Raw genomic sequence first — 24956 nt, 5'->3', positions numbered from 1 at the left:
TGGGTTTCTTGAATTCTTCATCCCTTTCACATTGTGCCTTGCTTATGACATTTCAGTTTCATTTTATTTTTTATTTAATTGTAATTATAAAAAGTGCTCAGATTTGTCGTTTTGAATTAATTATAAGAAAATCGCATGTACAAATAAGATATGCACTTTTTATTTTTTTGGAAAAAATTATAGCTTTGAAACTCTCGAATCAAGATACAAAAATGATCTTCAATTTCCTAATAAAATATATATTTTTAAAATCTAAGGAAAAAAAAAACAGATTTGACCCGTTGTAGCCATTTCGCTAAAAAAAAATTTTAAAAAAACGTATCATATAAAACACACACACACATATATATGTGTGTGTATATATACACATTCATATGTATGTATACATCAATTTTATTAGGATGGGCTATTATTAGTTCGGTTCAGTTTTATGCACCGAAATGTATGGTTTAGGACATATGCTATTTTCTACAAAGAACAAACTTGAAAATATGTTTGAGTTGATATATGAAAATCAATTATTGAGAAATAACGTAATTAGTGCCAATTCATGAACCCCCAAAAATATGGATTCCAACATGCAAAAGACCAAAAACATTTCACTGTTACTTTTTCAATCATATAAGCTAAAGAAGACTCGGACCTAAATTAAAAAGGAATTTTATTCCTTCTCTTATCACCTGAATCAACCCATCTTAAACAATATAGATATAAATATAAATATAAATATTAATTATTTTGTTTCATTTTTTTAATGTTATTTGGAAATAATTAATTGTTTAAATGTGATCAGTTACACTTAGGGGTTAGGGATGAACGTTTCAGGAATCGGTTCGGATTCGAGACGTAAATGTATCAGTTCGGTTTTTTAGGTTTTACAAAAATAGGTACCAATCGGTTTTTATATTATGTCCGGTTTAGTTCGATTTCAGTTTTGGTTCAGTTAGATTCCGGATTTTATTTAAAAAATATATATTTTCTTTTTAAAAAAAATTGGTTTTTCGGGATTTTTTAAAATTCGGTTCGGTTCGGTTCTAAAAAATTCGTTCTTCTAAAAATAAACGTAGAACGGTTTGGATAAAAAAAAATGCAGTATTTTCGGTTCGATTCTTTGAAACCGAACCAAAACGTCCACTCCTAGTTACGTTATTATAATAAGATTATGTGCTTTAGCCTTTAATAGTAATTCATTGTGAATGCGTCTGTGTGTGTGTACGGATGTCGAATTGTTGCAAGGAACCTTAAATCTCTCTTCCTACATTGAAGAAGTTGCATGTCGGAAAGGGGTATTTCGGACATTTACATGCCGGGTCCATCTCATTTAATGAGATAATGTTAGCCGTCACATGCCTTTCATCACATTTGCTTCCGAACAGAAAATTACAAAAACACCCATTAATTTTCTTTTCTATTTTTCTTCTCTCTTTTGTATGTTCTGAATCGTTCTTTATTTTAAGAGGATGTTATCTTCTTCACGGAAACTAAGGCAACAAATATTACAACGTGAAATGTGAAAAAAAAGTATGATGTTTTTATGAGTCTATAAATATAAAAAGAAATAGGATGTAAAAGATTTTTGGTATATTTGATTTTTTTGGTATTAAAACCATTCGAATTTCAGAATTACAAATCAAAATTCGTATTCAAATAAGACAAATATACGAATTTTGAGTATTTATGAATATACGTGAGTGAGATACCCTTGGTGGGTGAAGATGAAGAGCGAGACGGTTGTGATGAGAGAGATTGATGTGAGAGTGGTGGTGGTGGCAATTTTTTTTGTTGATAAATTCTATTTTGTGTAAATTCGTATAAAATATTGAAATATTTTATAAATATGTTAAATATAAATAGTGTATTTTTAATTCTGATCGCGTATATAATAACTGTCTAATCTTAATTTTGAATTCAACAAGCCCTTTCAAATGTGATATTAGATATTAGGGTTGGAAATTTATTTTTTTCATTTTGAATTCTTAAAAAAATATCTATTCAATTTTTATATTATATTCGGTATTTAATGATAAAATATTTATTTTTAAAGATTTTTTTTGGTAAAAATTCTATTGGCATTATATCAAAAATATATTCCACTTACTATTTTTACTTTAAAGCATATTCTTGTCCAGCTGTGACCAGTGAGATATATCAGATATGAACATAATGAATGAGTGTGATCATCAAAATTTAACGTTATGACCAAAATGACCAAGATTAAATTTCTGGTCACATAGATCACAGGGTCACCGTTGGAGAAGTGTATGTCTTAAAGTCAAAATATGAAAGAAAGAGTATTTTTAATAATGTTCCAATTCTATTCGGGTTAGATTTTTTAAATCGTAACTATTCGATTTTTATATCGAATTACTTATAATTATATATTATTAAGTTATAATTGATTAGCTTGGCCAAAGATATTTGTATCATAAAAAAGACTTTATTATTTATTAGATTTTGTGCAGATAAAAGTAGTTTTGGAAGCGTCATATTCGAAAATGTTAAATAAATTATTTATTATAAACGGTCCAACGAATGATCGAACGTCCTGTTGGATTCGCGAGCTGTAATAACAATCCAACAAAAGTAAATCAGATAAATTACAAAATTAATAAATTATTTGAATCATAACCGTTGGGCCCCACTAAATCTCGGCCCTTTCTTTAATTGATTTTTTTTGTTTCCTTCTCCCAATGGGCCTCACATGGACCCACTTTACCGCCACGTGCCGGTTTAATATTCTCTTATCGTTTTGTATATTACAAAATAATGTAAATGTTTATTTTAGCCAAATAAAATCATAAAACAAATATTATAAGGTAATCTCATTCGTAATATATATTTTACCTCTGTCTTTGTTTTACATCATGCAAAATCCAAATGACGGTAATCACTGGTCAAACATAATATATAAAAAATTATATCAACATCTAATAACCCCTCATGTTTATCAAACGAAAGGGTATATAAAGGATTATATATTTGTTCATGTATAGAAAAGAATAATTTTTCGTATAATGTAGTAGTCCTTATTGAAGTAATTTGGGAAATGAAATGAATACCATGGAATGTATGTTTAGATGAATTAACAAACTAGTTAATGAATCATAAAACGTGGTTCACCTCCACCACAAACATTGGCTCTGTGGTCCATTCTATTTGTTGTGGTTTTATTTTACCATTTAGATATGTATGTATGTATGTATGTATGTATGTATGTATGTATGTATGTATGTATGTATGTATGTATGTATGTATGTATGTATGTATGTATGTATGTATGTATGTATGTATGTATGTATGTATGTATGTATGTATGTATGTATGTATGTATGTATGTATGTATGTATGTATGTATGTCCAAATTGACTTATTCAGTGTATCCAATATCACAGGATAATTATCTTATTTTAGCCTATGGATCTAATTTTACCACAGGGTTATGCTTATCCTGTGAAATCACAAATATATTATTCGTTAAGAAATTATTTTATTTGTCACATTCCATATATCGTCGATTGCACTTGCCACCAGGCCTCTCTCTCTCTCTCTCTCTCTCTCCAGTCATTTATTTCTCTCAACCCACATTCTCTCTCTCTCTCTATTGAGCCATGGATAGTCCGGCCAGCATACGCATCGCCGAGAAGCCTCCGGCAGTGCTCTCTCCGTGCGGAAGCCTTCGCCGGAGGAGCACCTCCTCTTCCAACTCGCCGGAGTTCGAGTTCTGGCGTCTCACGAACCCGTCGACTCAGCCCGACCCAGATCTCGTCTCCGCCGACGAGCTTTTCCTCGACGGCGTCCTCCTCCCACTTCACCACCTCTCCTTCAAATCCATCCACCCGTCCGATCCCGATGTATCGAAACCCGACCCGGATCCTCATTTCGCCGACCCGCCTGCTCCTCTCGTCCCTGAGCCAGAGTCTGCGACATCAAAGGCAGAGCCCGCTCGAACAGCCCGACCCGGACCGGAGTTGACCCGTGAGACGGCCTTTTCCGGGTTCACAGCGTCGAAGCGTTGGAGAGATATATTCAGGAAGAGTGAGTGCAAACCGCCGGGGAAGAGTCAGGAAGACAAGGAGAAGGAGAAGGAGAGTAAGAGAAGAGAGAAGAAGAGCCAATCCGGGTCGGGTTCGGGTTCCGGTGCGGAGCTGAACATCAACATCTGGCCATTCTCCAGAAGCAGATCCGCCGGAAATGGCGTGACCCGACCGAGAATGTCGTTCGGAGCTCCGGCAAATCGGAAGGTGAGCAGTGCGCCGTGCTCCCGGAGCAACTCCGCCGGCGAGTCCAAATCGAGGAAGTGGCCGAGCAGTCCAGGTAGAGTCGGGGTGCATCTAGGTCGGAGCAGCCCGGTTTGGCAAGTCCGCCGCGGAGTTTCTGCCGGAAAACCAATTTCAGAGTCGCCGGTTGGTCGTGGCTCCGGCGACAGAGGTACGGGTGGCAAAAAGGAAATTATTGAGGCGAGGAGGGGTAAAACTGTAAATGAGAATAATAAAGCGAAAGTGCTGAATCTGAGCGTGCCGATGTGCATCGGTTATCGGAGTCGGTTAAGCTGCAGAAGCGACGAGAGTGGAAGTAGCAATAGTCGGAGTGGGAATAGCAATATTGGGAGTGGCGACAGTAGTAACCCCAATGCCACTACCCTGTTTGGTTTGCGTAATCTTTTCATTAAGAAGGTTCATTGACTTTGACTTACCTGTAATTTTTGTATTATATAATTTTCATCGTCAAACCCTCTAGACGGTCTCGAGGGTCTCTCTCTTATTTTCTTTTTGTATTTGTTGATGTCTTTGCTGTTACTATCTTTTGATTCTACTGTAAATGACGAATCTAGTGCATTCAATCGATGTTTTAATTTGTTTGGATGTTTCCCTGGCCAACTAAACCGGAATCCGGTTTGATCGGTTTGGTTTAGTGCTTAACCGTTGAATTACTGATTATGGATATGAAATGTGAAGACTATGGAGAACTAGGATATGCTTCTTTCCATGTCGACATCATAGAAAGCTTTCAATCAAATGAACTAAACTAAGAAGAGCACAAGACTAAACCAAACCTGTGAGGTAAACCGCGACCGGTTTAGGTATGATGCCGGTTCAAAATTTCTCTTACACAGACAAACATCTGCGTTCCATCTCATTTACTAATTTAGTATGATACCTTTTAACAAACTGAAAAATTTATTCATCTGTGACAAACACACGATTCATAGATGAAATTGTACTCTAAGCAGAATGAATACTCTCTTCTTTTGGGTATGGTGTGAGACCAACTTCCAACGGCTGAAGCTTGAGTTTTTCTTCCAGAGATTCACAAGGAAATGTCGATGGGTTCGTGTTCGGGTGTCCTGTAAGAAAACCCAGTGTCATCACTGGTCCGTCTCTTCATAACGCTCGCCCGCTGGACCAATCTCACCAGCTGTTGCACAACCTCTGACATAGGTGGCCTGAACTCTGGTTCGGGCTGTACATGAATTTAGATCCAAAAAAGACTGTTACTTCGCAAAAAAGCTCGGAATTTTCTTTTCCGGGATATTCATCCCTTGTTGAATAGGTAGGTATTTACCTGAATACAGAGGGCGATGATATCAGCAAAACGAGAAAGGGACTTGGCTGGATACATGCCCTCGGTCTCCGACGAATTGCATTAGGAACGTCCAAGTAGTTTAAGGCCTTTAAGAATTCCAGCTGATGCATATATGTGTATAATCGGTGTCCGATTGGGATCTTGTTGGTCGATTCTGGGCTTAGGGGTGTACAAGTTACATCATGTAGAACAACAGGGTATGGTCTGCTTGTCGGATACTAATGGGAAACTCTATGGGGTAGCCTTTTCGTCAGAAATTGCCCTCACATAGTCACATCTGCCTTTGGTGTCAAAATTGCCTCATTTCTTTTATGTTTGCGTCTTTTTTTTTTCTCTTGGATGATGTTTCCATTCGCATCGTTCATTTTCCATGAATCATTGCCCTGTTTTTGTTTTCAAGTTTATGCTTTGTGTTGCGAGTGGCGAATGTTTGGCAATTGCAAGCCGTAGATGCACTTTCGAGTTTCGAGACATGTTATTGGTGTAGGGGTCATACGATGTTTGCTTAGAGAGGATATAGAGATAGTTACAGATGCCAGGGAAGGTTGGGTTGGGTATGGTTATATTAACTGGATGAGAGGGGGATCTTTTCGGGTTTCTTTTGTTTGCATAATTGAAGGGCAATTTCATAGATGAAATTGTACTCTAAGCAGAATGAATACTCTCTTCTTTTGGGTATGGTGTGAGACCAACTTCCAACGGCTAAAGCTTGAGTTTTTCTTCCAGAGATTCACAAGGAAATGTCGATGGGTTCGTGTTCGGGTGTCCTGTAAGAAAACCCAGTGTCATCACTGGTCCGTCTCTTCATAACGCTCGCCCGCTGGACCAATCTCACCAGCTGTTGCACAACCTCTGACATAGGTGGCCTGAACTCTGGTTCGGGCTGTACATGAATTTAGATCCAAAAAAGACTGTTACTTCGCAAAAAAGCTCGGAATTTTCTTTTCCGGGATATTCATCCCTTGTTGAATAGGTAGGTATTTACCTGAATACAGAGGGCGATGATATCAGCAAAACGAGAAAGGGACTTGGCTGGATACATGCCATTGAGAGAAGGATCAACCATTTTAGACAATGCGTCTATGTCATGAAGCTGTGGTGTCGCCCATCTTACCAGCGATTGCTCTGGTCTTGGCCTTGAGCTATTAAAACATCATAAAACCCGGGTTTAAGCACATCGGGTAAGAACAATTGTTTCAGGTAAAGAAGCACACCAGATTGTGGATTCTAACTAGCACTTGGAGAAGGAGACAAGAAGGATTTCTTTTGTTAGAACACATGGGTTGTAATAATCACCTGTCAAGAGGCTTTCGACCAGTCAAGAGCTCCAGCATCACTACACCGAAACTGTATACATCACTTTTGATGGTGTAAACTCCGGATAAAGCAAACTCGGGTGGGCTGTATCCGAAAGAACCCACCATTTGAGTAGAAACCTGCAACTCATTAACCACTCGACTCTTAGAAAACAGAGTAACAGTTTAGCGGGTTGAGCTCTCTTCTGAGCTCGGGTTCAGTTTTTGTCTTTATACCTGTCTCTCGGTATTGGGCGTTAAAGCAGCTAAACCACAGTCAGATAAGTGAGGGTTAAGTTCATCGTCCAGTAATATATTTGCTGACTTGAAGTTCCTATGTACACCAGAAGGCAAGCAAACTTCATGCAAATACCTGAAAAGACCGATCCATGAGGTTAGAAAATACGAAAGAAGAAAAAGAGATCAATCAAATACAGATATTTACATACTCTAAAGCTCTGGCAGTTCCAAGTGCCACTCTAACACGGCCGTTCCAAGTCAGAGTCTTGCTTCTATCGTCGTTTAAATGCAGCATATCATCAAGATTCCCGTTACTGACGTATTCATAGACAAGTAGCCGCTGTCCATGCTCAGTGCAGTATCCAGCCAAGGGAATTATGTTAGGATGCCTCAACCGTGACATATTTGAAATGGCTTCAAGAAAATTCTCTTCTTCTTGCAATGAAAGTGCTGCATTATCAATCTTCTTGATTGCCATCGTCTAAAAACCAAAAATACAGAGAACTATTATCATGTAGGAATCTTGATAACTCGGTGAGGAAAGTAAAGAATACTTGTTGAGCATTTAAGGTACCTTTCCACCGGGGAATTCTGCCTTGTAGACACGGCCAAGAGAACCTTCACTGATGATGTTTTCCTGGCTGAAGCTATTTGTTGCTACTTGGAGAGAGGCGACAGTATATTGGGAAGCAGTGATTGGAGATCTCATTCTCTTTACAGACCCGTTTTTCATAACGCGATCAACTATTACCTTTTCTGCCGGCTGGGCCTTCAGATCTGCCATTGCAGCTACACTTTTCACTCGCTGTTCGTGCATCTCTATCACAGCAGAACAGAGCAGAAAGTCGGTAGAACATGCAAGAAAAAATCAATATGGCCTTTCGGAAAGCGTTTTAGACAATGAACTTAGTATTAGAAAACAAGAAACAGCTCTGCTTAGTTCCAAGACTTCCAACCCCAAGAACAACCTTGTATAAAATGTTTTCTTGTTTTTCCGGAATTACATAATAATCTGCATCACATTACTGAAATTTTGATCCATTATGGAATACTTTTCAAATAATTGGTTCATAGGTTCTAGAAACCCAATTAAGCTCTCAGTCCTCAGGTCTTCTCTCCAGACAAATGACACTAACCAAGGTCAAGATCATTAATTTCATGCTCCAGGCTTATTGTATCGATAACAAATCTTAATTTTGCTGTGGAGAAAACTAATTAGCGAATAACAAAAGTTAGAGGAAATGGCATACCACTTGCCCCTCCATGAGGGAGATTTCCTTGAGATGCTCTTGTACCTCTGACCTTCCTTTTATTCTTCTGAATGCACAAGATAAGTACAATGGCCAAAGTTCCAGCTACAGATAGACAACCGAAAACTATACCCGTAATTGCTCCACCAGATAAACCTGCATCCGTGTCTGAGGATTTCCCATTGGAGACATCGGGTTTCTTTGAACCGGAACGATTTCCCTTTTTATGAGACTTTTCTGGTTGAGGAGAAGCAGGGACATTGTCAAAGGAATTACCATCATATCTGTTTCATTTTAGAAACACACAGATGGATTAGTAGCAGTTCTTAAAAACCGAAACTGTAACAAAATCCAACATCAAAGAAACCGTCAAGGAAAGAAACTTACTTGAAGGTTTGAATGGAACTAAGATTTGCAGGTACTGATCCATTGAAGTGATTGTTGGCAACATTTCTGTCAATAAAATTCAAAAGGAACTTAGCATAGATGATGAATATAAAAAAAATCTTGGTCTTTCCACAAACAAGAGAACTCACAGAGTGGTCAAATTCAATCCCGAGAGAACTCCGATAGAACCAGTCAACTGATTGTTCTGAATATAGCTGTCACAAACCACGATACCGTCATCAGTACATCAAATGCAACTCTTCTGCCGATTTGGAGGACTTTTTTTTTTATTCTTTAATAGATTTCTTAATTCTTTTCCGCTTTTCATGTTGCCGCAACATAGAAGGTTTTGAGTTGCTCACAGAACAGAAAGTTTGGTGAGTGTACTAAAGGAACTTGGAAGATCACCGCTAAGGTTGTTGTAAGAAAGGTCCCTGAAACATGTCAATAGACATTGTCACACAGAATGTGAATACAAAACGTGCCTATACTGGTCACCAGCAAAACTGGTGTAAATCACAAGGGATAAGTAAGAAATCTTACAAGGTGGAAAGTGAGCCATGACTAGAAAAGATATTCCCTATCGACATGGAAAGTGAATTATGACTCGCGTTCCTAGACAAAAGCGTTCCAAAGTTAGTATATATGCAAGAAACTGCTAACCTCAGTTTGAGTGGTTTCAGAAAGGCAACTCACATGTACGAAAGAGAAACCATGGTGGACAAGGAATAAGGAAGGCTCCCACTTAGGTTGTTCCTTGCTAGATTTCTGCAATGCATATGTCCAGTCCAGACAGTTAGCTTCAAGCAGTTGCACATTGAAGTTTAAGACTTCAGAACTTGAGCAAAGAAGGAAAAGTTACAAGATCTATAAGATAAACAGCATTACAGGCTTGTGAGATTCGGTGGTAACTGATATGCGATTGTATCATGGATGTTGTTGCCACTCACATCTCTGAAAAACACAACGGAAAGCAACTTACCAAACCAAACTGAAACGAGAAAACACACACGCACACACATATAAAGATCAGACAGAAAACTGGAAACACAGATGAAGGGAGAGAAAGTTCTCTGTCATACAATTTTCTTAGAGACATAAGGTCTGACAGCAAGTATCCGAGAGTACCCGAGACTCCTAACTCAGACATATCGCTGCAAGAATCATAACAGCAACAAAACCAACAACAACAAGAACATTAAACGCAACAACCGTCGATGCTAATAGATAAAAAGAAAAGCAGCATATGAATTACTATATGATCTTTTATCTTTACATGGAGACAACTGCCGAGCCCTCACAGGTAACCCCTTTCCATGATTCACCACATGGATCACCACCGTTGCTTTTCCAATTGGTGAGCTGTGGAGGATTATTCAACGAAGCATACAACACCTGAAGAGCTTGAACTGCAAAATTCCAGAAAAAAAAAAAGAGGAAACCGGTCGAATCCCATCAGCAATCTATCACGAAAATCACAATCTTTGGCAAATTTATGAAAGCTTGGGTCAGCATTATTGGATCAAAATCAGCACAAAAGGTCAGAGCTTGGCAGCTTTCTGGAGGAATGAGAAATCGTGGATTTGTGCTCTAAACATCTCATAGTTGCTTTGCCTGATCCGCGAAAAGATACACAAGTTTTGGTTAAAGAAAGAAAGAAAGTTTGGAACTTTTGGTTTCCAGCATTTTCTACAGGTTTCTCGGCTACCAAATGGAACCAAATATGACCAGACACAACATCACTTGGCTCAGACAACTGTAGCTTTCTGCTTCACTTTCCCACTGTTTTTTTTTTCCAGAAGATAACCACTTAATCGTCAAATCCACACACATCAATGCCAAAAAAAATCACTAATCTCCATCACAGAGCTCCGCCAGAAAATAAAGATCACCCAATAGAAAATAGAAAAACACGATCAAAATGAGCGAAAGAAAAAGACAAGCCAGCATTTCAACACATACCATCGGATGGATCAGTAGCACAACGAACAGCAGAGAAGGCAAAGATCGAGACCATAAATAGAAACAGGAAAAGGGACAAAGCTCTGTCTCCGCAAGCCATTCTCGATGTCTAAAACTCTTGTTAGCTTTAGCCGCGGGTTTCCCCGGAGGTGCGGCGGTGATCACGTGCGGCGCAGTCCATTGTAGAGAAGCACCGCCATGGAAGCACCAGAAGCGAAGGACAAAGGAAAGAACAAGGAAATAGAATAGAGACAGAGAGGAAGAAGAGGAAGAAAAGAAACAGACCCTGCTGTTGGGGTCAGTAGGTAGAGGCATCGCCATTAAAGAAAGGGACATGTAGAGAGAGATTCCAAGCTTCGTCGAGTTAGAGAGAGAAACATTTTAGTATTTATTTATTCCAGATTTCTCAAATATTTTATTTTTAGGTCTATTTTAAATTCCTTGGTATACTGATTACTCGAAATATTCAATTTTTTCGTGCATTGTTTGCAAAAAAAATATTTATATCACCGTATGATCAGTGAAGACAAGAGAATAATAGAAATATATTTAGATTATATAAATCAGAATGAATTTTCTTGTATATATTTTATATAATGTTATGAATCGTGATCTAAACATATTATGCCTTTTCTTCAATAAAATTTCGTATAATTGTTAGGAAATTGAATAATTTATTAACAGCAAAATAAGCATCAAAGTATTGGTCACATATGTATTCATTTACACAACTATATATTTAGCCCCTTTTTTTTATATCAATTGTAATTATCAGAGTTTTTTTTTCAAGATTCAGTTTCCATTTTGTATATTTGGATCTAAGTTTTTTTCTTATTTGAATAATATTTTATTTTATTTTTTAAAATATTAATTTTAAAATAGTAATCATGTTGGATTTAATTAATCTAGTTTAAAAAATTGATACCAGTTTAGAATTTTATTAGGATGAATATATATTATATACATCAGTGAATGAATATGTACTTTAAAAAATATAAAAAAATCAAATATAACAAAATTTGAAAAAGGGCATTCTTTTTTCCGAAATGTAAAAGCGGATTTATGTAAGTGGTGTATTTCTTGTGTTCGGATGTGACCGGTATCCGTGTCGGCTAGAGTTGAATTTTGTCTTTTCCTCTTTTATTTATCTAAATAAATAATGTTATACGTCTATAAAAAGAAACATGTTATAAATATGATAAATACGATACAAAATAATAGTTTTTTTTTTCTGAATATTTTTCCCCAGTGAGAGAAACTATTCCAAATGAAAATTCGCAAATTTTCATATGTGATTTTTACCAAGAAAAAGGTAAAAGGGTGAAATATTTTGCCTCTTTTACTATTTTTTTTTAACTCATTATAGTATATGATGTTTTATATGTATTGATCATTTATTGTAGTAAAGTGTGATGCCCGTGAAAAAAGAATAATTGTCCCACAAGTCATTTTCAATTCACTTTTTTTTGGTATATGTCACCATATTTTATGGATTTAAACCAAAGTAAGTTATAAACAGAAGTTGGACGGTAGGAATAAGAGTAAAACTTATAAAAATTTCTAAATTTGTTAAATGATAGAAACTAAAATTTTAAACTTTTCATCTAACAAAATTATTTTTAAATTTATAAAATATGTTATTATGTTATTATAATTTTTAAAATAATTTTTGAATAAATATCGTCAATACTTTGCCTTCTGAGAAACGAGTATCCAACAAATACTCCGATTTTCGGGTATTTGTGTCCAACCCTACAACAAGTAACAATCTCTCGACCAAATACATGGGATAGGATGTCAACCCTGAATCAAACGTTTAAACTCTAAATCCCTCAGATTTTTTATATCTAAAATATTATCTAATATCCATAAATCTATTTTGAGTCAAAATTAAGAAAACATTTGCTGCCGTATAAAAAAAGTACATATATTATTACGTTGAATAGGAAGAGAATATATTTTTTTTTATAACGGTGAGAACTCATAGGCCTTTCAGATACAGTGATCGTGGGACGACGTAAATGCTTGTTGGCTATATCGAAACATTTGACGATAGAAAAGGATGATCATATTCCGCATTTGAGAGAAGGTATGATCTCGGGAGAAAACCTTGATATCGATCTGAATATTGATCTGGTGGTTTTGGTAGAAGTGGACGTTTCGGTATTATTATTCAGAATTGAACCATACCGAACCAAAAAAATCGATATCATTTTCGATCCACCCGACTAGAAATCAGAACAGTAATTTTGTTATAGAATCTCAAAAGACTCGTCCTTGTTTCTATTGAATCTCAAAATTTTCAGCTATTGTATAAACTGGAACTAACCCTAACCAAAAAAAAAAGAAAAAGAAAACTGAATACTGTCACTGATCAGACACACGGCCGTCGGCACAACGGGCAAGAGTTTCTCCGGACGAGCCACTGGTCGAGACAGAGACGGTGAAAGACATGAGAACATGGCAAATCGCTCAGATACTTGCCCGAATCCCCAAATCTCTCCAGACAGATACAGCAGACATCGGATTCCGACACGGAGAAGGTTCTCTCTTCCGTCAACTTCACTTCCACGAAGACGAAGAAGCTTTCGCAACTGGAACTCATCTCCGCAACCGAATCAGCGATCTGCGGGGCTAGGTATTCGCACATCGGGGGATCTCGAAGATCATCGCAGAGGAGCTGGTAGATGTCGCCGGAATCGGAGCTACGAAGATCGAATTTGACGAATTGGGTGGAGGAATTCGGATAAATCCCGATCTTGTTTTCGCGGCCATCTGGGTATTTGACAGATTCCTCAATTTCGCTCTGCACATAAACGAAGACACTGTGTAGGCCTGACGACGCATGGAGCTCCTTCGCGTCCAGGGCAACGTCGATTTTAGTTTGGCACTCCATTGTCGAAAATCTTTACTCTTTTTTTCTGGGAAATCAAAAAACCCTTTCCAGATTTCTCAGAGAGCGAGAGAGAAGAGAGGGCGTCGCACAGAGAGAGAGAGAGTCGCAGAGGGATAGAGTGGGAGAGAGAGAGATGAGAGAATGTAATTGAGCCTATGGATGAACGGTCATATTTTAACTTTGATGACCGTTGGAGATTTTTCCGGCGAAGAAAAAAGGAAAAACAAAGAAATGGAAAAAATCGGAGGAGAGAGTTGTCATTTCTAGACTCGTTTTTAAGAGATCTTATCTTTTCTACATCGATTCATATTTAATTTAAACTAAACAAATTTCATTAAAAAATATATTTAATCATCTTCAAAATCAGATTTATATTATAATTTGACAGATTGTGGACAAAATAGTATAATTTTTATTACACTTTAAAATTCATGTTTTGCGATAATTTTCATAATAATAAGTGCTTTCCTTTTGAATCAAAATGTTAAATCTGTATAATTTTTGCATGGTTAAGTAATAGAGTGAGTATTTGGTATTGGTAATGTAAATGTAAAACTGGATTCAAAATATATACCTGTATTTATATTTAAAATGGATCTGACTTAAAACTCGATTGGAAATAATTTGTATAAATTAAATTAATTGAACCAAAAAAAAAATATATATATATATATATATCTTAAATTGTTTAATATTATATATATATTGATTTATAAATTTACCATTCACACAGAAAAAACGGTTATTTTCAATGTTGGCCACCCCATGCATTCGTTCATAGTCATGCTATCATGCAGAGATGAAGCAGGTTGGTTCGGACGACGTGCCGTTTAATCAATCACGAAGGAGACTGCGTGTCGGTTTACCAAGCGGCAAAATTCGAAACGACGCACATTTGGGCGGAGATGTAGGGAAGCCGCATATTCTTCGCCCTCGACTTAACCGCGAAGACGACGATGTTTTCGTCTTCCTACGCAGCGTGAGCGTGTGCCTGAACTCTCGGATTTGCAGGTTACCGATTTGAATATGCTTTTCTACATTCCCAATTTCTATATTTTTCCGAAGCTGTTTCATCATGATTTTTTTTTTGCGGATCAAACAGAGATGAGCAAGAAAAATCTGGCGATTCTGATGCGCGCGAGGATGAGACCGAATGATCCGACCAAGCTTTCTCTCTCTCAGATACCTGTAAGCTTCTTACATCGCCGATTTTGTAATATAAGATTTGGGTTTCAATCACACGATCTCGTTTGAATTGTTTTTTTTTTTTTGCGTAAAATGTGATTTCCTCGATTACCGATTTCGTTTTTTGGATTTGTATGATTAAATTTTACGTAATTATGCGGCACTCTGATGTTTTTAGTTGCATATTCAAATTCAATAGCTGGATTGATTTAATTAATGCAATGGGTAATGCTGCTTTGAACATTCTTAGCTACAAAAAAAACTTTTTTTTTTATATATATTTCTATTCTATTGAACAACTCGTTTGTAAAGTCCTTCCATGTCTCATAAGCGTTAATGCTCTGGGATCATGAATCTTTTGTTCAATTTGTCTGCTTTGTTCTCCAAAATGGTTGACAGAACGAGATGCCATCTAACCCTCATGGGGATCAATCCGGAGAATACATCGTGCAAAATCCTGTTGGTGGAAACAGAGATCTTGGTGCTTTTAGTAACACGACAAGGTAGTTCTCTCATGACACTTTGAAAAGGAACAGCATTTTGTGTTTTGCAATTTGGTTATCAGTGTAATCTTCCTATGGTTTGGTCAGGGGATTCGATTTGGTTCGTGATACGATGCATTCAGCTATCGCGATGAGTAAAACCGAAGTGTTAGACACTATACTTGATGATTTTCAAGAGGTAAACTATTGCTTGCCTAGATGATTGCAATTGAGTTTTTGTCCTGTTTTTCTACCCGTAGGAGTACTTATGTTCAGAGCTTTCAGGGTTACTTCAGCCTTTCGCATGAAGATCGAAAGAAATTACTGCTTGTTTTGGCCAAAGAATATGACGTAAATCGGCTGCAAGTTCAAGAACTGATCAAACAATATCTAGGACTTGAACTTCCTGGCAGTAAGTTTCGTATATTGTGTATGTTTGTATGGTATCTTTTCCTTTTTTTGTCCGTGTTTCTATCATCACTGACTTTGATGATTCAACACTTCAGGCAATGTAGCAGAATTGCATGTTTCCAAAAGGGAGAGTTTGTTTTCTGCTTTCTATCGCATTGAGCGGAATTTAAGACATGCTCTTCAACCAACATATGAAGTTCTCTTCGAGAGGTTGAATACACACCCCGGAGGGTTGAGATTCTTGTCCATCCTTCGAGCAGATATTCTATCAACACTCGCGTAAGGTTTTGATCCTTTTGATTGTTGCATGATTTTCTGACAATTTGGTAGCATTGCTTAGTCGGATAATTCAAGATACTTGTTACATGCTGAAGTCGTCGGTGATGGTTCTTTCCAATATACAGAGAAGAAAACACATCATCTTTGCGAGCATTAGATTCCTATCTCAAAGAGAGGCTCACTATGTGGCTTAGTCCTGCCACTTTAGAGCTTCATCAACTCACATGGAATGATCCTGCTTCATTGCTGGAGAAAATTGTGGCATACGAGGTATGTATGCATGTGTAATCCTGCTGTTATTTCAGATATTTCAGATGCTAAAACCCTAGTTGTTTCTCTGATAATGTTTGTTTTTTTCCCTAGGCTGTGCATCCGATTAGTAACCTGTTAGATCTTAAAAGAAGATTGGGAGTAGGTCGCCGGTGCTTTGGATATCTTCATCCTTCCATTCCCGGTTAGCAGTTTCTCTGGTCATATGTGCTTGAATGCAGTAATCCATATCGGTTACTTTATGATTGGACGTTTTAGTTCTTAGCGGAAATTTATCTCTTAAAATGTCTATATCTGAATCTCCATTCTGAATTAAGGGATCTTCTCTTCTCATACTGTAACATTTTTATGAAATCGTTCTTATTGCATTTGATATTTATCTAAAGCTCGAATGATGGATAGTGCGATCTGTATAAATTTATGAGAATTTACATAACCAGAAAACTCTTCTTTCCTATCGGGAGTGTTTTAAGAGCTATCATCTGTTGTTTCATTTCTTGTTTTTTCATCTCTAAGTTATGTTATCATGTCGTATCGTAAGCCTGTGTACATTTTCTAACCATGCTTCCTTTTTCAGTTATGTGCAATGAACATCAGATGCTTTCTACTTTCAGGTGAACCGCTTATTTTCATTGAAGTTGCTCTCATGGAAACAACAGCTCAGACAATTCAGGTGAAGTAATCCTTAATGTCTTGTCATCGTTCATTCCTAGATAGGGGTCTCTAAAAGGAATTCCCTTACCACTGACAGGAAGTTTTGTGGGACAATCCTCCCATACCAGAAAACGAAGCAACATGTGCGTTGTTTTATTCCATATCTTCAACTCAGGTATGTGCATTTACTAACTTGCCTTTTGCTTGCGTACATGAGGTAATATATCATGTTTCCGGTTTACTTTATGGTGGAACTTCTGTTAGACTTTATAAGTTCTGGAGTTTAACATTTCTCGAAATCTTGTGCAGCCTGGCCTGGCCGGGATAAACCTCGGGAAGTTTCTCATCAAACGAGTGATCACGTTGGTCAAAAGAGACATGCCCCATATTTCCGTGAGTGCTTTTCCTTTTACGTAAATTTCCGAGCCATGGTTTCTGCTATAAATAGCTGTTTTTCTTCTCGTCGGTCCATTACTTTTATTCAGGCTATGCTTGCTCATATGATACATGTGTTCTTGACAGACATTTGCAACACTGAGTCCCATCCCCGGCTTCATGCAATGGCTTTTGTCAAAGTTGACATCTCAGTCAAGACTTGCGGAATCGGAGGATGGATCATGTACCTTAACCGATACATCTTTGTCCACTTTTAGCGAGAAAATATTGCTGCCAGAAGAAGAACGAGCCCTCATGAGTATATCGGAGTAAGTTTCCATTTAAGGCAGTGGAATTCAGGTGCTTTGGAGAGATGAATCGTCTTCTCGTTCTTGTAAAAGATATACAAAAGCAATCTGAGACACCACACTAATGATCTTATATTTGCAGAGATCCTTCATCCGATAACAATGGCATGGAAATTTTACGGAATTTGCTGTCACTGAAGAACTGCGATTGGGCCACATCGCCTCGTATACTGCCAGTGTTGAAACCTATTCTAACACGTTTATGTGCTAGGTAAGTTTATTCTGAGATTACTTTTGATCCTTTTGCTCTTACTGGCTATTAAAATTTCCCATTATAAGGTCTACACCCAACACTTCAAAAACATGAATTTAAATGTATGGATTTGTAGCTGAGATATAGTGTTACTTAATGTGTGCCTTGATCCATAGGTATCTCCTGCAAGAGAAAAAGCGAGGAAAAGCTCTGGATTCCGTTGCAAACTTCCACCTGCAGAATGGAGCGGTAAGTCTAAAAGCGGTAACCTATGCTTGGCTAGTGACGAGAACTGAAAAGGGTATTCTACAGAAATTCGATAGATAGATCGTAAAACACGATTCGAGATTTCTTGGTTTCTTCGTATAGCGAAAGCTTATATTATATCCGTCGATATACAGATGGTTGAGAGAATAAATTGGATGGCGGACCGTTCAGAGAAGGGCCTTCGCCAAAGCGGAGGCATCATGGTGAACTACGTCTATAGGTAAAAACCGACTGACTTCATCCTTCTGAGCATATCGATGAACCTCGTTCTCTACATTCATGCCCAATTTCTTTGCTTCAATGGCAGGTTAGAGAATATCGAAGAACATGCACATTCATATCTCAGCTCGGGCGAAATCCGCTCTTCACCAAACGTTCAATCCTATCTCGAGGAGCCCAAATCACAAGAATGATCGCTTTTTGACTGGTAATGTCTACGATGTTATTGTTGAGGAAAATGGTTGGATTAAAAGGGTACATATGTATATGTTTTATGTACAACGCATGTATATGTATACGTATACAACGGCCGGCGTATATAACAAAACGTTTATGTGAATATGAGAGAAAGAGACAGGGAAAAACGAGTTCACTTCTCGGACTCGGTCTTCACATGGCTGGTCTCCAAGACGTATTCACGCATGAGTCTTGTGTTGGATCCTTCCACATTCTGCAGGCATGAACACACAAGTGACAACGTAATAATACGTTTACGTGGTTGCAAATGTATGTATATGCACTTACATATACGCATGCATACATATATATGTATGTATATATATATAGGTATAGATGATGACCTTGAAGGAGAGGCGTTTGAGATTCTCCCACTCGAAATCGTTCTTACAGTAAGCCGACCGTACCTGCCACGAGTAATATAATTAGAAATATGTGCTTATATTCGTTCGTGTATATGTGTGTGTGTGTGTAAGAATGTTTGGTAAATGTAAGAAGCAGAGACAAAAATTAAGATTACCTCTAAGATTCGGAGTGCTGCATGGGATCGTTAGATTCCATTGACGTACAATAATTATGAAACAAAGATTAGTTCAATGTTTCATGTACTAACATGTAAATTTAGACAAGGGTTTTCCATGTTTTCATGAAAACAAAAATATTTAAATGATTATTTTCTTTTATAACCGAAATAACGAAAATTTTGGCTACCTAAGTTCATGTGACGGGAAGAGCGACGCATGAGAGCCGCACAAAACTTATCGCCATCGTCCAGAGAGTTCGTTTGCATAAACTCGCTCAAGTCGGCATAAGCTTCGGGGTTATAACTCTTACAAAAGACAGTAACGTGATTGAGTTCCGAGATTCTTGGAGAAATTAATTAATGTCGTGTCATGGAAATTCGGTAATTGAAAGTGTGAAGAAGAACCGAACCGAACCGAACCTCAAGCTGAGCAGACACGATCCTCACTGCAACGTATGTAAAGAAGTGATGAAGATGCTTCGATGCCTTCGCCTCTGGTGACGCTTCTCCAAAGCCTTTTTTATAAAAAAAAACATAAATATCAGTTTTTTTTTTCTCTTATGGATTCTGTAATTTGAAATTCTCATGTCTTAGCTTATGATATCATATATATATATATATATATATATATATATATATATATAATAATATATACGTCCACCATGCTTACCGGGAACGTACATCTTGCAGGAGACACGAGAGGAAGGCGGGGATTTTGTCTGCTTCCACTGCGAAGGAGAAGCAGAAGAAGAAGGGATTTGTGGGAGTTTATTTGGGATAATGAAAGAGATGGGGGAGAGATGAAGAACAGAAGTCGACTCCATGGATGAGCTAAAGATCCTTTCTGCAGCTCTTACTTACGTTGTCTTTAACAATTTTCCTTTCTTGATGATGATTCATATGAAACCACCACATGTGTGTACAATATTGTGTTTTTCTTTCTCTTCTTTTTTTTGTTGTCACATGAAGAAAATATCTCAGAACCCATCACTAAATATCTTCGAGTTCTATCGTGTAGCTGTTGGCAAAAATATGATATATATATATATATATATACATGTATGTATAATATCCCACTTTTACGGGGACGTAATTGTAACTTTGAGAGAAGAAATTAACAACGTGGAGCGGGAGAGCACATTATATAATTATTCAGAGAAAAAAACCTTCGTCTCCAGCAAAATCCGACAAAACACAGAAAGAGAGAAGAGTGAATTTCTAATGCTTTCAAATGGCCGAGGAGCTCCTGGTCTCGGTTACGGCATCCCCAAGGTAAATAGGGTCGTAGCATGCACATACAGGTGTACATCAGCTAAGACAGAGCTAGAAAATCTCTACTTATCAACAATGTAATACTGATTCTTGACAGATTTTTCTGATATGGATTGTCCCTTAGAGCTCCATTGCTATGCATGGAGGAAGATTCATTCATTTTCCTAAGAACCCAATTTCGTTCTGGTTCAAGAATGCATCTGAAGTTCCTTCAAGTAGACCAGACAGGTTCGGTCTGAATCTGAAGAAGAACAGCTCCAACTTGGGTCATTACCTACCCGCAGAATGAACCTCTTTCCCGAACTAGACCCATCTTTCCCGAACAAGCTCCCACATGTAAGACATCCTTTCCTGATCATCCAGAGCCCTAAGCTCGAAGCTTATGAGTTCACTGATGGCAAAGAATACTTACCCAGGATAGTGTGATGGCTCAATCCTGCAGAAGAACACAGATAACTGATATCAATTTATAGCCACTACAAAGAGAAACAGAGATATTTCAGATAAGCTTATGGACAACATCAGATCAGATCATCCCCAGATAAAATTTATGGCCTTTATCCACAAAAAACGATCACATGATGGAGAAAGATGAATTTTTTTAAGTCAGATTCAAGACGAGGTTATTCAATGCGAAATCTCCAAACCCTTCATATGGCTTGACACAGGTATGCAAGGAAAACAAAACCGAAATTCTCACCAAGGCGATCACCAATCACATAAACTACATTACGTGTGGAAAGGAGGAGACGAGAAAGACATAAGATTTACCCTCGAGGATGTCGAGAAGAGGCTGAGAAGAACAGTCACAGACACAAGGAGGGCCAGATGAATGGAGAGAGCTTGCAATGGTCTCATCAACATGCCAATACATTGCCAGTCCTGCGATATACGCTGCCTATCACCACCTTAGATGTCTTCTCTCTCTCTCTCTCTATATATATATAATTATATATGTACATTATACACACACAACCTTATGTCATGTCTTGTTTTGTCAAAAATGGGAAACCTGATAACTGATCTTCTCGATATTTGCCTACTCGCTTGGAAGACCTTGACTTCTAAAACATTAAACCACTGAGACGTCTCTTCATGCTCATTTCATGCAAACTACCATTTTATTCATTTCATTATGTTTTTTCTGTTGTTATTTTGGTATTCATGATTTCATGGTAAATGCCAAATGTATTTTATATATAACTAGGCATTTAATAGCCACGTGACATGAACCTCTCCAACATTGAACATTCAGTAATGAATTAGTTCTGATCAATGTATTCTGCCAAATAAATTTAAATTTGACCCGACAGAGATAAGCATATGAAGAAACCGAACCTGTTACATCTTCTTCCATATTATCTGTCTTGCTTGATTCTGGGTTTCGTCAGTATAGGCAATGCGCCTTCTGATGAATATCATGAAACATCATGAACTGATTGCCTCGTTTTGTGGTTTAACAGTTTCAGTAACGACACAGTCTCCTCAAGACGAGGATGAGAAGTATGATTCGTGAAGAATGTTGTGAGTTCTCCATTGACCTCGATGAAGCTCCATCCCGGGAGCTTTTTCAAGCCGTGAGATCTCATCTGATTCCATGCTTCACCCATATCGCCCCATCTCTTCATCGTGGCAAAAGATTGAGCAAGTCTGACGTAGTGTCCAGCATCTTCTGGCTTCAACTTGGTCATATCCCAACAAATTATATCCTCAATTTCTGTGTTCCCATTAGCACGGCAAGCATCTAGTAGTATACCTAAAACATCAATAGACGGTTCTGAATAGTTTTCTTTGTAGAAATCATATGCTTCTTCCACCCTTTTGGTCCGACAGAGAAGATCAACGACACAAGCAAGGTGTTCATGCTTTGGTTCAACCCCAAAGTCTTTAACCATAGAACTGAATATGTCCAAGCCCTCCTGAATCAATCCATTGTGACTGCAGGAGGAGAGAACCGCGAGGAAAATCACATGGTTCGGCTTCATGCCAGAGCGAAGAAACTCTGAGTAAATCTTTAAAGCGGTCTTTCCTTTACCATGAAAACCATACCCTGAGATGAGTGTGCTCCACGAAACAAAATCCTTCTGCAGGATTGAATTAAAACACCTCTGGGCAACTTCTAAGTAGCCGCATTTTAAATACATATCAACAATGACCGTATCAACCAAGATACAATGCTGAATACAGTTTCTGATAACAACACTGTGAATCACCTTCCCTATGTTGAGAGCTCCAGTGGATGCACAGGTTTGAAGAAGGGATACAACGGTCAAGGAATCAAGTCTTTGAAGCCTTTTTAACTTCATTTCTCTAAACAACAGCATGGCCTTATACAGGTCTCCATTCTGTGCATGTCCCGAGATAATCGCATTCCACGAAACTAAATCTCTGTCTGTCATCCGCTCAAAGACAACCGAACTTTGTTTCAGACGACCACACTTCGCATACATGGTGATTAAAGCGTTTAATGCGGGAGTATCTAGTATGCATCCTTGCCTAACTACATAACCATGGACCGAAGCTCCAAGATCAAAGGAACACAACTGAGCACAAGATGAAAGAACACTAGTTATTGCCTCGCTGGATGGCTCTAATCCTGATTTTAACATTTCGGAGAAAACCATCAGCGCCTTCTCCACACTATCCATCTGCAGAAGCCCAGAAATCATGGCTGTCCAGCAAACTATATCCCTATCTTGAATGAGGTCAAAGATCTGAAACGAAGGTTCCACCTCTCCACACTTCAAGTACATTGTTAACAATGCGGTTCTAAGATGCATATCGATGTCAAAACCAGTTTTTACAATCTGCCCGTGTAAGATTCTTCCCATTTCAAGATCACCTATTGTTCCACACACGGAAAGGGAAGTTCCAAATGTCTGCTGGTCAGGTCTTAGCCCATCGTCTCGTATTCTGTACAAGAGTTTTGAGATTTCGGCCATATTACCAATAAGAGTATATCCAGAAATCATAGAATTCCAAGAAACCGTATCTCTTTGCTGCATTTGGTCAAACAAATCCTTAGCATCCTCGACTCGTCCGCATCTACAGTACAAATTCAACATAGAATTTGCCACAGCTACGTCACATTCAAACCCGTATACCACTGAACAAGCATGCAAACACTGCAACTCCATGATCACCGAAACCCCGCGTAGCATTTCCAATAATGTGACCGAACCGGGTTTAATCCCCCGATTCCTCATCTCTTTGAACAAGGAAAACGCCTCTTCGACAAGTCCAGCTCGTGAGTAACACCCGATAATAGCAGTCCAGTGGACCACATCTCTGTCACGCATTCCATCGAACACTTTCCGAGCATCCTCCAATATCGCGAATTTAGCGTAGAAATTGACAAGAGAAGACGAGACGTAGGGATCAGAAGAGAACCCATTAGCGATAACTTGTTGGTGGGTCGAGAGACCCAACGACAGGAGCTGAAGAGAAGCACATGCTTTGAGGAGACCAGGGAAAGTGAAGGCGTCGGGCGAGACTCTGTCGACGAGCATGGAAGAGAAAGTGGATAGAACTTGTAGGTGATCGCCATTGCAGGAGAAATGGTTGATGAGAGAGTTGAAGGTTTTGGCGGAGTTTAGCAGAGAAGAAGGATTGATCTTTTTATTCATAGCATCATGGCTTAACCGGTGTAACAGGGAATTATATTTTTCGAATATATATAATATTTTATCAATCATGCCACTAAACGGCATTTATCAATTAAGCCAAAAATTAATTGTTGGCTAAAAAACACCAAGTAAAGCATATAAATCATATTAATTTAATTTACATCCCTAAAAAAAGATACCAAAACACATAATTATCTGAAAAAAAAAAAGAAAAGAAAGGAGCGCATACCAATTTTGTTATTTAAAAATCAAACTCCTGTGTAACAAAACAATAAATAAATATACAAAAATATGACTTTTGAATTCTTTTTTTTTTCAGTCGAACCATTAAAAATCGCCCAACTATTAACAATAATTTTAGTTGATTTTTAGTATTTTGGAAAACTTTAAACATATAAATTAAGCGAACCGGCGATATCACTTGTACGGAATTAATAAAAAATTATGGTAGATATTGTTGGACCAAAGGTATAGAAACTATTCTGATTATCAAAAAAAATCTACAAAAATGTGATGGAAATCGAAAGAGAACATGAGACGTCTAAATTAATTAATACGTCATCCACCTAATTCTATTTGGATGATGAAAAAAACGAGTTAATTAAGACGTAATTAATACACTGATCCTCTAAAAAAAATATCAAACGCATAATTTAGAACCATTTTTTTTGGGGGAGAAAGGGAACAATAACTCCTATTATTTGATAATATAATTTATTTAAATTATACTTGTCCAACACTCTCTTCCTAATAATCGTTTGTTATTCACACCGCCTGTGTATATAGGATGGATGTTTCCGTAATCGGTTCGGGTTTGAGACGAAAATATATTGGTTCGATTTTTTCGATTTTACAAAAATATGTATCAATCGGTTTTTATATTATATTCAGTTCGATTCGATTTCGGTTTCGGTTCAGTTCCGGTTTTTAATTTAAAAATAGATTTTTTTTAAAAAAAATTGGTTTTCCGAGATTTTTTAAA

At 37.6% G+C, this 24956-nt stretch overlaps 6 protein-coding genes across 6 annotated transcripts; 2 read left to right on the top strand and 4 right to left on the bottom strand.

Annotated features, from left to right (window-relative positions):
* The first annotated feature begins 3515 nt into the window (after nucleotides 1-3515).
* Nucleotides 3516-4840, top strand: LOC104812981. The gene has a single exon (XM_010540437.2). It carries the CDS (start codon nucleotides 3609-3611, stop codon nucleotides 4680-4682), a length of 1074 nt encoding a protein of 357 aa, XP_010538739.1. The 5' UTR covers nucleotides 3516-3608; the 3' UTR covers nucleotides 4683-4840.
* A 1241-nt stretch (nucleotides 4841-6081) lies between these two features.
* On the bottom strand, nucleotides 6082-10985 carry LOC104812980 (protein STRUBBELIG-RECEPTOR FAMILY 8-like). Its single transcript, XM_010540436.2, has 16 exons — nucleotides 10718-10985; nucleotides 10032-10164; nucleotides 9838-9909; nucleotides 9644-9709; nucleotides 9452-9523; nucleotides 9299-9370; nucleotides 9118-9189; nucleotides 8905-8970; nucleotides 8756-8821; nucleotides 8369-8652; nucleotides 7693-7937; nucleotides 7328-7599; nucleotides 7116-7251; nucleotides 6880-7019; nucleotides 6569-6725; nucleotides 6082-6466 (listed from the first exon to the last, which is right to left on the bottom strand). Exons 1-16 carry the CDS (start codon nucleotides 10815-10817, stop codon nucleotides 6314-6316), a joined length of 2106 nt encoding a protein of 701 aa, XP_010538738.1. The 5' UTR covers nucleotides 10818-10985; the 3' UTR covers nucleotides 6082-6313.
* A 1958-nt stretch (nucleotides 10986-12943) lies between these two features.
* Nucleotides 12944-13701, bottom strand: LOC104812979 (RING-H2 finger protein ATL39-like). The gene has a single exon (XM_010540435.1). It carries the CDS (start codon nucleotides 13611-13613, stop codon nucleotides 13092-13094), a length of 522 nt encoding a protein of 173 aa, XP_010538737.1. The 5' UTR covers nucleotides 13614-13701; the 3' UTR covers nucleotides 12944-13091.
* Nucleotides 13702-14495: 794 nt separating this feature from the next.
* On the top strand, nucleotides 14496-18694 carry LOC104812977 (malonyl-CoA decarboxylase, mitochondrial). Its single transcript, XM_010540433.2, has 16 exons — nucleotides 14496-14624; nucleotides 14716-14801; nucleotides 15198-15301; nucleotides 15389-15479; nucleotides 15566-15692; nucleotides 15787-15970; nucleotides 16096-16240; nucleotides 16334-16424; nucleotides 16855-16913; nucleotides 16992-17069; nucleotides 17204-17287; nucleotides 17417-17598; nucleotides 17720-17848; nucleotides 18007-18079; nucleotides 18232-18317; nucleotides 18405-18694. Exons 2-16 carry the CDS (start codon nucleotides 14718-14720, stop codon nucleotides 18508-18510), a joined length of 1623 nt encoding a protein of 540 aa, XP_010538735.1. The 5' UTR covers nucleotides 14496-14624; nucleotides 14716-14717; the 3' UTR covers nucleotides 18511-18694.
* Nucleotides 18533-19933, bottom strand: LOC104812978. The gene is made up of 6 exons (XM_010540434.1): nucleotides 19747-19933; nucleotides 19497-19591; nucleotides 19265-19382; nucleotides 19074-19090; nucleotides 18898-18960; nucleotides 18533-18767 (listed from the first exon to the last, which is right to left on the bottom strand). The coding sequence occupies exons 1-6, from the start codon at nucleotides 19898-19900 to the stop codon at nucleotides 18687-18689; spliced, it is 528 nt and encodes a 175-aa protein (XP_010538736.1). The 5' UTR covers nucleotides 19901-19933; the 3' UTR covers nucleotides 18533-18686.
* Nucleotides 19934-21321: 1388 nt separating this feature from the next.
* On the bottom strand, nucleotides 21322-23982 carry LOC104812976 (pentatricopeptide repeat-containing protein At4g04370). Its single transcript, XM_010540432.2, has one exon. It carries the CDS (start codon nucleotides 23972-23974, stop codon nucleotides 21767-21769), a length of 2208 nt encoding a protein of 735 aa, XP_010538734.1. The 5' UTR covers nucleotides 23975-23982; the 3' UTR covers nucleotides 21322-21766.
* Between the last annotated feature and the right edge of the window lie 974 nt (nucleotides 23983-24956).

This window comes from Tarenaya hassleriana, unplaced genomic scaffold (genome assembly GCF_000463585.1).
Source record: "Tarenaya hassleriana unplaced genomic scaffold, ASM46358v1 Cleome2, whole genome shotgun sequence".
Lineage (NCBI taxonomy): Eukaryota > Viridiplantae > Streptophyta > Magnoliopsida > Brassicales > Cleomaceae > Tarenaya > Tarenaya hassleriana.
The sequence above is the reverse complement of the archived record's forward strand: the minus strand, read 5'-3'. Positions and strand labels throughout refer to the sequence as shown.